Source organism: Punica granatum, chromosome 8, assembly GCF_007655135.1.
Source record: "Punica granatum isolate Tunisia-2019 chromosome 8, ASM765513v2, whole genome shotgun sequence".
Taxonomy (NCBI): domain Eukaryota; kingdom Viridiplantae; phylum Streptophyta; class Magnoliopsida; order Myrtales; family Lythraceae; genus Punica; species Punica granatum.
In genome coordinates, this window is record NC_045134.1 from 2,930,478 (window position 1) to 2,942,796 (window position 12,319).

General features: G+C 40.8%; 3 protein-coding genes and 1 pseudogene across 6 annotated transcripts; 2 read left to right on the forward strand and 2 right to left on the reverse strand.

Moving 5' to 3' along the window:
• Positions 1-739: 739 nt before the first annotated feature.
• On the forward strand, positions 740-3,511 carry LOC116188569 (staphylococcal-like nuclease CAN2). The gene is made up of 9 exons (XM_031518016.1): positions 740-1,069; positions 1,318-1,373; positions 1,452-1,566; positions 1,661-1,771; positions 1,874-2,061; positions 2,210-2,269; positions 2,378-2,537; positions 2,942-3,010; positions 3,098-3,511. Exons 1-9 carry the CDS (start codon positions 920-922, stop codon positions 3,194-3,196), a joined length of 1,008 nt encoding a protein of 335 aa, XP_031373876.1. The 5' UTR covers positions 740-919; the 3' UTR covers positions 3,197-3,511.
• Positions 3,299-5,050, reverse strand: LOC116188572 (annotated as a pseudogene).
• Positions 5,051-7,352: 2,302 nt separating this feature from the next.
• Positions 7,353-9,861, forward strand: LOC116189460 (staphylococcal-like nuclease CAN2). Its single transcript, XM_031519130.1, has 9 exons — positions 7,353-7,610; positions 7,882-7,937; positions 8,016-8,130; positions 8,225-8,335; positions 8,439-8,626; positions 8,776-8,835; positions 8,944-9,103; positions 9,277-9,345; positions 9,433-9,861. Exons 1-9 carry the CDS (start codon positions 7,368-7,370, stop codon positions 9,529-9,531), a joined length of 1,101 nt encoding a protein of 366 aa, XP_031374990.1. The 5' UTR covers positions 7,353-7,367; the 3' UTR covers positions 9,532-9,861.
• LOC116189462 (arogenate dehydrogenase 1, chloroplastic-like) lies at positions 9,833-11,389 on the reverse strand. 4 transcript variants are annotated; one of them, XM_031519134.1, is made up of 5 exons: positions 10,930-11,389; positions 10,645-10,813; positions 10,275-10,548; positions 10,137-10,209; positions 9,833-10,016 (listed from the first exon to the last, which is right to left on the reverse strand). In XM_031519134.1, exons 1-4 carry the CDS (start codon positions 11,109-11,111, stop codon positions 10,169-10,171), a joined length of 666 nt encoding a protein of 221 aa, XP_031374994.1. In that variant the 5' UTR covers positions 11,112-11,389; the 3' UTR covers positions 9,833-10,016; positions 10,137-10,168. The 4 variants fall into 4 exon arrangements, with proteins under 4 accessions (XP_031374994.1, XP_031374993.1, XP_031374996.1 ...); XM_031519133.1 differs by having other exon boundaries at positions 9,833-10,049; positions 10,930-11,388; XM_031519136.1 differs by having other exon boundaries at positions 9,838-10,016; positions 10,137-10,206; positions 10,930-11,207.
• Positions 11,390-12,319: the final 930 nt, after the last annotated feature.

Below are 12,319 nucleotides of genomic sequence, written 5' to 3' on the forward strand. Positions count from 1 at the left end.
GTTGGCCATGGGCTATGCCGAGTTTTCGAGTTGCTGCAATGATCAAGATCTCGTAGATATTGGAGGTTCGAGTAATGAGAACGGATGCTTCAAATTCGACTCAGAGACAAAAGTAGTAAAAATTAGATGGACCTTTTTTACGTAAAGAATTGATGTTAACAAGGATCAAAATGATTTTATCAATGAAAGGCTGAATTGATGTGATTAACGACGAAATTGATGTGACTAAGGATTAAATTGATGAGATTATGGGCAAAATTGATGTGACTAGATATCAAATTAATGTGATTAAAGGCCGAATTAATATAACATTTTTTTCAAAGACCAAATGTGCCTTTTTGACGTAAAGAATTGATGTTAAAAAGGAACAAAATGATGTTATTAAGGAAAGCTTGAATTGATGTGATCAAGCGAAGAGATTAAATTGATGTGATCAAAGAATGACTGAATTAATATGATTAATAACGAAATTAATGTGATTAACGATTAATTAATGAGATTAGGGATAAAATTGATATGATGAGATATCAAATTGATGTGATCCGAGATCGAATTGATAAATCATGGACGAAAATTTATTCATCCTTTACTCGATAGATGGACGGATGGAAATTACCCAAGTGAAAAGTTGTCGGCGGCGACAGATATGCCAACCCCAACATGACACGTGGCGTGTAAGCATTCTCTCGTTTCAATTAACTGCGCAGAGGGAAAAAAGAAAAAGGCGAAGACTTAGTTTGCAATCTATCTGCCGAAGTCCATGCAGAGGAAGGGGATATGAAGCAATGAAACCAGCAAGTGCTTTCCTTTCCTCTGCTTCCTTCTATCTTCTTCTTTCTTAGTTAAACTATCTTCCCAGAAAGCTAATCCTCCCAGAGAAGAAGAAGAAGAAGAAGAGGCATCAGGTGGAGGATCAAGAATGGGGAACGTGCTGAGGTCCCTATACAGGCAATCCGAGCACTCGGCCGAGGGGGACTCCGGCTCAATCGGTCCCCACGGAGTCTCGGCTTCCACCGTGGGCGTCTCTGCACTCGACCGCGATCTCTTCAACTTCGAGATCACCTCCCAAGTAATTGTTGATACCATCAACTCTTCCCATTCCCCTTCCTTTCTTTCCTTTTCATGGAGACCATTGATTCAATTAAAGATTGCTACTTGTGAGCTGTGAACTCCAAAGTTGGAGGGTTCCGATTATCCATCCCATCTAAATAGGAGATTTTTCCATTGTTACCGAGAGAGTGCGCAAAGTTTAAGAGGACGATTCAACAAAATGTTTCCGTACACTGATTTGTTTAAGAAATTTTTTGATGGTTTAAGGTTCCTGCTGGGCTAAGCAGCCATGTGGTCGCATCCAGGAAAGCTCAAGCCAACTGGTAATTATCCCACAACAAATTGATCAAATCTTATGTCCTTTTTAAGTAATTTGAAGTTATCTTGCGGCAAAAATGAAGGTACGGAAAGCTGTTAGAGGCATGGAAGGAAGCTAAGCCCCCACCACGAACACCTGAAGAGGCCTCGAGGCTCATCATTAACACATTAAAGTGGCATCAGAAAGCTGATGTTGAGGTTAATTATATCAATCCGAGTTTGTCTTTGAATTGCTAATGGAAATAGATAAACTAATAGAGGTATGAAGTTGCCACTTGTTCTCATCTCACAGGGTTTATTGGCTTTCTATGGTCTTCCTCTCCCGCACGCGTTCGTCGAAACCTCAGTTGAGTTCCCTGCCTCGTTGCCACACGGAGTGCAGTTCCAGTTCCAGACGCTACCGGTTAATCCCAAAAAAACTATGGCTAATGTTCTCATTAATGATCTTAGATGGTTTCGTTTGAGTTTGATCCAGTGTTTCCGTTGGGAACGCCATATTGATTAGGTCGATCCGAAGGCCGTAGCAGATGGAGACACAATATCGGTTTACGTAAGCACCGCAGACCCGCGTGAGTCATGCTCAGTTCCACGAGATGTGCAAATTGCTGCCGTCGAGAGATCAGATGCCCGTGCTGTCCGAGACTATGCTCGTGCTGATGCGCTCCACCAGACAATTATCAACTCTGGATACAGGTGGATGAAATCTTAAAACCTTTTTGACCACTCTTCTAAGTGAGCAATCAAAAAACAAAGTAGAGTTGGGTTCACCTGCGCAATTTTCACCTTGTTACTCTCTAACCTTGCACTCATGGCTCCTATCATAAACCGGTGCCACACCCAGGGTAATCCATCTCCAAAATGGCGAGGAAGTCCTTGCCCGGAAGTACCGGATCCGTTTAAGGTAAAATAAATCTATTTCCTTCCCTGATTTTGTAATGATGCACTTTTGGTGTCGAGTTGTTGGTCCAGTGGAGATGCAAATTCTAATGGCTTGTGAAGGGGGGAATAGGGGAATCGATGCACCAGAGGGTTTGATGCCTCACGGCAAAGAAGCAACAGAGGAGCTCAGGAGTATAGTTCAGGGCAAGATGTTGACAGTTCTCGCGTACGGACAAGATCAATATGGTCGATGTGTTGGGGACGTGTACTGCAATGGAATTTTTGTTCAGGTACTATGTTTCCCTTCCCAGACCCAAAGGGCCTTGGGATTGGTATATTGCAGGTTTAAAACTATGGGAACACTTTTGTGCTGCGTTTGGTTTCATAGTAGGATTTTAAAATCAGATTTTGATTTTGAAAAAGAGTGGTATAAATGAGACTCATCTTTTGACTTTGTATGAGTTATATTATTTTGTTGTGAAAAAAAAGTGGTATAAATGGGGTCCACTCTTTGACTTTGTATGAGTTATTTTGTTTTGTAGTTGGTAGAGTTAAATAAGAATTGTGATTTTAAAATTGCATCCACAAACCAAACAAGGCCGATATCAATTTTGCTATTCGATCCACTTCGAGGAAGACTTGGGTTATTGTCATAGTTCTTATAAATATGCAATTGTTGTTCTGCAAATAACAGGAAATGATGCTCAAGAAAGGGATGGCATGGCATTATGTAGCATATGACCAACGCGCTGAATTTGCCAAGGTAAAAATTTACTGATTCTAATCAATTTTTCCACTTTTTATAACAAAATGTTTACTGATGTTTGTCAAATATCCACGAAAATATCAGTGGGAGAAGGAGGCGCGAGCAAAGAGACTGGGATTGTGGGCTTCGAGGAACCCCAAAGAACCATGGGAGTGGCGGAAAAATAAACGAGACGCGACATAGTTCTTTAGGTTCAAGCAATGGCATTCAGAAAAGAGATGTAACATAACATCACCCAAGAAAGGGCTTTAGAAGCTACGAGTGGATGTATTTATTTGGCTTTTGTATAATATACCGGTATTGATCCCAATTAGGGGTGTAAGTGAGACGAGTCACTCGTGAGCTATTCGGGATCGACTCGATGATAACTTGAACTCTGCTCGGCCTTGTTGAGCTCCAGCCAAGCTCGAGTCAAGCTTTTTATTTGAGCAAGCCGAGCACAAGCTCAATAGTACTTGACTCGTTGAGCTCACGAGCTGAACGAGTTTACATGTAAAATTAAATATAAATCCTTTTTATTAATGACCCAAGCGCATACTTCATATCTTTTGTGCAAAATTGAATGATTGTAGAAAAGTTCGATACCAGATAAGTTCGATACCTCTTGCTTGGCAAACCGATTATGGCTGAACAATCTGGAAAACAGATCGAAGCTGTCTCTTACTGAGCCTCTTTTCTGCATATGTTGGAAATGCCGATCAGATTAATCCTGTCCAGGCCCCACGGTTACGTTATGCAGCAGAGGAAAATGGAGAATTGGACGAGCGCAGTCGTTAAAGGACCGAATTGCACTCACCAACTGGACGAGACTTTCGAAGCCCTTGGTATCTATATCTGTCGAGTCGACATCCATTTCTGCCAAGACCCTGCTGTAACGAAGAAGGTAAATTTTCATTTATCATAGGATATTCACTAAGTCGTGAAGGATCGAGACCTGCTGATAGTGTGGGCGATGAATTGGCTCCGAGCTGCGAGCTTATCGTGTTTCTGGCAGGACATTTCAAGCATCCTGCATCCCTGAGATGTTTCCAGTGATTACCCATATTCAGTGCTCGAGCAGGTTTCATGGTCCCTTACACGGACTCTTTCGTACATGAAGTTGAGACCTTCCCAGCCGTCTTTCCCGCTCTCAGGACCGAACATCGGGTGAGTGCAAAGAATATCTGAATCCTCTGGCACGACCTAGTTTCGTGATGAAAGGAGAAGTTATTTCGAACATAAAACCGAGTGCATCGGGAGCATTGATAAAGCATCAGCTATGGAGGAAAGCTATATTACTTGCAGGAGAGATGCTCTGGGGTACTCTTTCACCGAAAGAGCATCAACAAACAGATTTGGCCTTCTGAGGCGGTGGAACGGAATCGTTTTCAGAACTTCCGACAGGGATAAAATCGACTTGCAGATCATTATCACATCGTTACCCGATTCCAGAAACTCACCCACATCACTGCATCATTTTGTTCGACCGAACTTATTCAGAGCTCAACGAATCTCAGTCTCTTCGGTACGAACGTAAAACTTACGGTACTTTTGCTTTTACACAAACGGGGCCCCCTTTATTACCTGAAGAATGCGATGCCCATACGGGCACAGAGCCTGGAGTGGTCGGTCCTCGAAGTAGCTTGCAGCTGGTGGCATTGCTTGGTTATGGTCTTCGACAGGAATTGGGCGAACGGGGCCGAACCCGATTATTCCGATTCTCAGGGCTCTCGACGATGAGTTAGTGGTGGTGGAAGATGAAGACATGGCTCTGGGAGGAGGTTGCGATGGATGGATGGATGTTCAAGGGGGCAGGAAGGAGAGAAGAGGGCGAATAGTCCATTTATTTGGTTCCCTTTGGTTTTGCTTTGACTAAGAATAAACGATATCGTCCTTATAAAAAAAAAAATTTCTTACCGAAGCACGATCGATTAGATTACTATTCATAAAATTTATGCAATGCGATGTATATGAAATTATTTCATCCCGTAAATTTGTGGTCGTCTCGTATACGATGAGCTTTTATTCAAGTCACAGAGGTAATAAATTGCGAAGTACTTGGGAGATAGCATGTGTTTTCCATGTGAGGGCATGGCTTGATTGACTGACTCAATGAGAGAGCTTATGACGGCTGGAAAATTGGGAATGAATGAGGGCAAGACTCATTCTTTTGCCCTAGACTAGACCAGACATAGCTTAGACTAGATCATGTGGTTCGTTCTATAGCGCCGTACACAAACCTTTTCGAGATTCTTGCCGCACTTTCATTCCGTAATCATAATTTGGCATAATTATGTTTCGGCGAGTGGGTAAAGCATCATAAAATGGATCACGAGTGATTTGAAGGTCCAGAGTTTGCCAAAAATCGAACCTCTAATACGTATTAAATCAGCGAAAGTCATCACTACTCATGTCTCTAACAACTATCTTAAATTCTTAATGTATTTATATTTATTTTTTATTCAAATCTCACGAAAATATTTTGGGTGTCCCAAATATTTTGTCTTTGCAAATTAGCTAGGTGAATCGTAATGATGCCCACTAGGACAATTTTTTACTGGCATGAGATCTGACCTGAGCCAAATGTTGGCCATGGGCTATGCCGAGTTTTTGAGTTGCTGCAGTGATCAAGATCTCGTAGATATTGAATTATCTATTTGAAAACTCATGATTAACTTCTGTACATTTTCTCAATGGCTAAATAAATTTTTAATATAATTTCGGAATTTTAACATAATGATTTTTGTTGTTGGATGGAGAGTAAACGATCAATTTCGTCCATATACTTATGCAAGTTGCATCGATCAAGTTCCTCGAAAAAATATTACACTAATTCGGTCAATGATCATATCAATTTGATCTATTATCACATCAATTTCGTCCTTGATCACATCAATTTAATCCATTGTCACATCAATTTAGTCTCTCCGCTTAGTCACATCAATTTAGTTTTTCCTTGATAACATCATATTGGTCATTGTTAATATCAATTATTTACATAAAAAAAGGTACATTTGTCTCTCTTCTTTTTACTACTTTTGTCTCTGAATCAATTTTGGAGTATTCGTTCTCATTGTTTAGACCTCTGATTCTAGTATTCTTGGTGGCTATAGAAAGCTTATGCATAACACTACTATTTAGGATCAAGTTTCGGGTCAAAAAGTAAAGAAAGAAGTTAAAAAATACGATTAAAATTCGGTTTTCACTCACAATGCAGAAATTTCGAAAAGCGGTATCTCTCAAGCTGTGCAATGAAATTAAGAGCCATCAGGTAGTGTAGCTTCATTACAATATAAGGAATCTGTCTATATAAATTTTTGGACAATATTGACTTTATAAGAATTTGCCATTAATGAACCACAAAGCTTTCTCTCTCTAAAATACATGAACAAATTCTTATAAAGTCAATATTCTTCAAAAAAATTATATAGATAAATTCCACATATCGTAAGGAAGTTACAACACTTGAAGGCTCGTAATTTTATTGCACGGTTTGAGAGATATCGCTTTTCGAAATTTTTGCCTTGTGAGTAAAAATCAAATTTTAACCGCATTTTTTTTCTAACTTGTTTCTTTATTTTTTGGCTCGAAACTTAATCCTAAATAGTAGTGCTATGCATAAGCTTTCTATAGCCACCAAGAACACTAGAATCGGAGGTCTAAATAATGAAAACGAATGCTCCAAAATCGATTCAGACAAGAGTAGTAAAAAGAAACAAGAAATTAGATAGACTTTTTTAACATAAAAAATTGATGTTAATAATGACCAAATGATGTTATCAAGGAAAGATTGAATTCATGTGGTCAAGCGGAGATTAAATTGATGAGATCAAGGAATGACTGAATTGAAGTGAATAATGACAAAATTGATATGATTAAGGACTAAATTAATGAGACTAGGGACAAAATTGAAGTAATCAGGTACCAAATTAATGTGATCAGAAATTAAATTGGTATAACATTCTTTGCAGGGACCCAATTAATGTAACTTTGTATAAATGAAGGATGAAAATTGATTCATCGTTTTCTCGATAGATGGATGGATGGAAATTACCCAAGTGAAAAGTGCAAATGTCGGCGGCGACAGATAGGCCAACCACAACATGACGCGTGGCGTGTAAGCATTTGCTCGTCTTAATTAACTGCGCAGAGGAAAAAAAAAACAAAAAAGGCCAAGACTAGCTTGCAGTCGAAAAAGGGATGTGGTGCAGTGATTAACACCCTCGCTCAGTAATTTAGAAATTTCAGGTTCGATTCTGGACTATCTATGTCCCTTTATTTAAATTTTTATTTATTTTTTTATTAAGATATGTGGTTTCTGTGGTAACCGAAAAAAAAAAAAAAACTACTTTGCAGTCTTATCTACCGAAAGTCCATGCAGAGAAGAAACCAGCAATTGCTTTCCTTTCCTCTGCTTCCTTTTCCTTCTTCTTTCTTAGTTAAACTATCTTCCCAGAAAGCTAATCCTCCCATAGAAGAAGAAGAAGAAGAAGAAGAGGCATCAGGTGGAGGATCAAGAATGGGGAACGTGCCCCTCGGTCCCCACGGAGTCTCGGTTTCCACCGTGGGCGTCTCTGCCCTCGCCCACGATCTCTTCAACTTCGAGATCACCTCCCAAGTAATTGTTGATACCATCAACTCTTCCCATCCCCCTTCCTTTCTTTTCTTTTCATGGAGACCATTGATTCAATTAAAGATTGCTACTTGTGAGCTCTGAACTCCAAAGTTGGAGGGTTCCGATTATCCATCCCATCTAAATAGAAGATTTTTCCATTGTTGCCGTTTGGCGATCTAGGCTAGACTGAAAGAGTGCGCAAAGTTTAAGAGGACGAAGCAACAAAATGTTTTCCGTGCACTCATGTGTTTAAGAAATTTTTTGATGGTTTAAGGTTCCTGCTGGGCTAAGCAGCCACGTGGTCTCATCCAGGCAAGCTCAAGCCAACTGGTAATTATCCGACGACAAATTGTTCAAATCTTGTATCCTTTTTAAGTAATTTGAAGTTATCTTGCAACTAAAATGAAGGTACGGAGAGCTGTTAGAGGCCTGGAAGGTAGCTAAGCCCCCACCACGAACACCTGAAGAGGCCTCGAGGCTCATCATTAACACATTAAAGTGGCATCAGGAAGCTGATGTTGAGGTTAATTATATCAGTCCCAGTTTGTCTTTGAATTGCTAATGGAAATAGATAAACTAATAGAAGTATGAAGTTGCCACTTGTTCTCATCTCACAGGGTTTATTGGCTTTCTATGGTCTTCCTCTCCCGCACACGCTCGTCGAAACCTCAGTCGAGGTCCCTGCCTCGTTGCCACATGGAGTGCAGTTCCAGTTCCAGACACTACCGGTTAATCCCAAAAAAAACTATGGCTAATGTGCTCATTAATGATCTTAGATGGTTTCATTTGAGTTTGATCCAGTGTTTCCGTTGGGAACGCCATATTGATTAGGTCGATCCAAAGGCTGTAGCAGATGGAGACACAATATCGGTTTACGTCAGCACCGCAGACCCGCGTGAGTCATGCTCATTTCCACAAGATGTGCAAATTGCTGCCGTCGAGAGATCAGATGCCCGTGCTGTCCGAGACAATGCTCGTGCTGATGCGCTCCACCAGACAATTATCAACTCTGGATACAGGTGGATGAAAATCTTAAGACCTTTTTTACCACACTTCTAAGTGAGCAATCAAAAAACAAAGTAGCGTTGGGTTCACCTGCGTAATTTTCACCTTATTACTCTCTAACCTTGCACTCATGGCTCCTATCATAAACCGGTGCCACACCCAGAGTAATCCATCTCCAAAACGGTGAGGAAGTCCTTGCCCGGAAGTACCGGATCCGTTTAAGGTAAAAGAAATTTATTTCCTTCCCTGATTTTGTAATGATGCACTTTTGGTGTCGAGTTGTTGGTCCAGTGGAGATGCAAGTTCTAATGGCTTGTGAAGGAGGGAATAGGGGAATTGATGCACCAGAGGGTTTGATGCCTCACGGCAAAGAAGCAACAGAGGAGCTCAGGAGTATAGTTCAGGGCAAGATGTTGACAGTTCTCGCGTACGGACAAGATCAATATGGTCGATGTGTTGGGGACGTGTACTGCAATGGAATTTTTGTTCAGGTACTATGTTTCCCTTCCCAGACCCAAAGGGCCTTGGGATTGTTATATTGCAGGTTTAAAACTATGGGAACACTTTTGGTATCAATTTTTTATCTATCCGATCCACTTCGAGGACGTCTTCGGTTATTGTCATAGTTCTTATAAATATGCAATTGTTGTTCTGCAAATAACAGGAAATGATGCTCAAGAAAGGGATGGCATGGCATTATGTAGCATATGACCAACGCGCTGAATTTGCCAAGGTAAAAATTTACTGATTCTAATCAATTTTTCCCCTTTTTATAACAAAATGTTTACTGATGTTTGTCAAATATCCACGAACATATCAGTGGGAGAAGGAGGCGCGAGCAAAGAGACTGGGGTTGTGGGCTTCGAGGAACCCCGATGAACCATGGGAGTGGCGGAAAAATAAACGAGACGCGACATAGTTCTTTAGGTTCAAGCAATGGCATTCAGAAAAAAAGATGTAACATAACATCACCCAAGAAGGGCTTTAGAAGCTACGAGTGGATGTATTTGTTTGGCTTTTGTATGTATTGATCCCAATTAGGGGTGTAAGTGAGATGAGTCACTCGTGAGCTATTCAGGATCGACTCGATGATAACTTGAACTCTGCTCGGCCTTGTTGAGCTCCAGCCAAGCTCGAGTCGAGCTTTTTATTTGAGCAAGCCGAGCACAAGCTCAATAGTACTTGACACGTTGAGCTCACGAGCTGAACGAGTTTACATGTAAAATTAAATATAAATCCTTTTTATTAATGACCCAAGCGCATACTTCATATCTTTTGTGCAAAAATTGAATGATTGTAGAAAAGTTCGATACCAGATAAGTTCGATACCTCTTGCTTGGCAAACCGATTATGGATGAACAATCTGGAAAACAGATCGAAGCTGTCTCTTACTGAGCCTCTTTTCTGCATTTGTTGGAAATGCCGATCAGATTAATCCTGTCCAGGCCCCACGGTTACGTTATGCAGCAGACGAAAATGGAGAATTGGACGAGCGCAGTCGTTAAAGAACCGAATTGCACTCACCAACTGGACGAGACTTTCGAAGCCCTTGGTATCTATATCTGTTGAGTCGACATCCATTTCTGCCAAGACCCTGCTGTAACGAAGAAGGTAAATTTTCATTTATCATAGGATATTCACTAAGTCGTGAAGGATCGAGACCTGCTGATTGTGTGGGCGATGAATTGGCTCCGAGCTGCGAGCTTATCGAGTTTCTGGCAGGACATTTCAAGCATCCTGCATCCCTGAGATGTTTCCAGTGATTACCCAAATTCAGTGCCTCTTTCTTGAAAATCTGCAGGCAGCTCGAGCAGGTTTCATGGTCCCTTACACGGACTCTTTCGTACATGAAGTTGAGACCTTCCCAGCCGTCTTTCCCGCTCTCAGGACCGAACATCGGGTGAGTGCAAAGAATATCTGAATCCTCTGGCACGACCTAGTTTCGTGATGAAAGGAGAAGTTATTTCGAACATAAAACCGAGTGCATCGGGAGCATTGATAAAGCATCAGCTATGGAGGAAAGCTATATTACTTGCAGGAGAGATGCTCTGGGGTACTCTTTCACCGAAAGAGCATCAACAAACAGATTTGGCCTTCTGAGGCGGTGGAACGGAATCGTTTTCAGAACTTCCGACGGGGATAAAATCGACTTGCAGATCATTATCACGTCGTTACCCGATTCCAGAAACTCACCCACATCACTGCATCATTTTGTTCGACCGAACTTATTCAGAGCTCAACGAATCTCAGTCTCTTCGGTACGAACGTAAAACTTACGGTACTTTTGCTTTTACACAAACGGGGCCCCCTTTATTACCTGAAGAATGCGATGCCCATACGGGCACAGAGCCTGGAGTGGTCGGTCCTTGAAGTAGCTTGCAGCTGGTGGCATTGCTTGGTTTTGGTCTTCAACAGGAATTGGGCGAACGGGCCGAACCCGATTATTCCGATTCTCAGGGCTCTCGATGGTGAGTTAGTGGTGGTGGAAGAAGAAGACATGGCTCTGGGAGGAGGTTGCGATGGATGGATGGATGGATGGATGGATGTTTAAGAGGGCAGGAAGGAGAAAAAAAAAGGATCTTATGGAAACACGATCCATTAAATTACGATTCAAGAAATTCATCCGACCTGATATATAGTAAATTATTTCACCCCGTAAATTTGGGATGGTCTCGTATATGATGAGTTTTTTTTATTTTTTATTTCGTTATAAGGAAAGTTCATAGGCGTAGTACATTGAAAGTATATGATGAGCTTTTATTCAAGCAGTAGAGGTGATAAATTGCGAAGTACTTGGGAGATTAGTGTGTTTCGATGTGAGGGTATGGCTTGTTTGACTGACTTAATGAGAGAACTTATGACGGCTAGAAAATTGGGAATGAATGAGGGCAAACTCATACTTTTGCCTAGGGATGTGCACGAGTACCGGGTATACTCGGAATCAGTCGGAAACTACCCTAACAAGTAGAGTCCGGGTAGTTAGTATTGAAAATAGAGTAAATTTCGGGTATTAAAATTAGGAACCTGTGAAAATCGGTTTCGGTTCCGGTTCTTGTCTACAGGATACTCGGAACCGGTTATTTATTAAAAAAAAAAGGTAAAGCTATTGTCTCCTCTAATGAATCAGAACATAAGCACTTTGTTGTGTGAGATCGTATTATGGATATATAATTTTGTCGATGGATTGATGAGACTTATTATTATTTCATTATTATAGATTAATCTAAATTTTGTTGATATTTTGGCGTGATTACCGATATGACATTTTCAATTTAATTTAGCGAGATAAAAAAATTTACAAGTTCCAACAGGGTATCCGGAAACTGTAATATAATATAGGTTCCGGGTAGGTTCCAGTTCCATTATTTAATAGGGTAGGATCTGGTTCCAAAATCTTGAAACCTGTCTTTTACGGGGTAGGATCCGGGTATTATGAAAAATACAGGGTATCCGAAACCGATCACCCCTACTTTTGCCGTAGACTAAACCTGGCTTAGACTAATTGGCATGAGATCTGACCTGAGCCAAATGTTTGCCATAGGCTATGCCGAGTTTTCGAGTTGCTGCAATGATCAAGATCTCGTAGATATTGAATTATCTATCGGAAGACTCATGATTAACTTATGTACATTTCTCAATGGCCAACTAAAATTTTAATATAATTCCGGAATTTTAACACAATGATTTTTGCTGATGGAAGGAGTGTA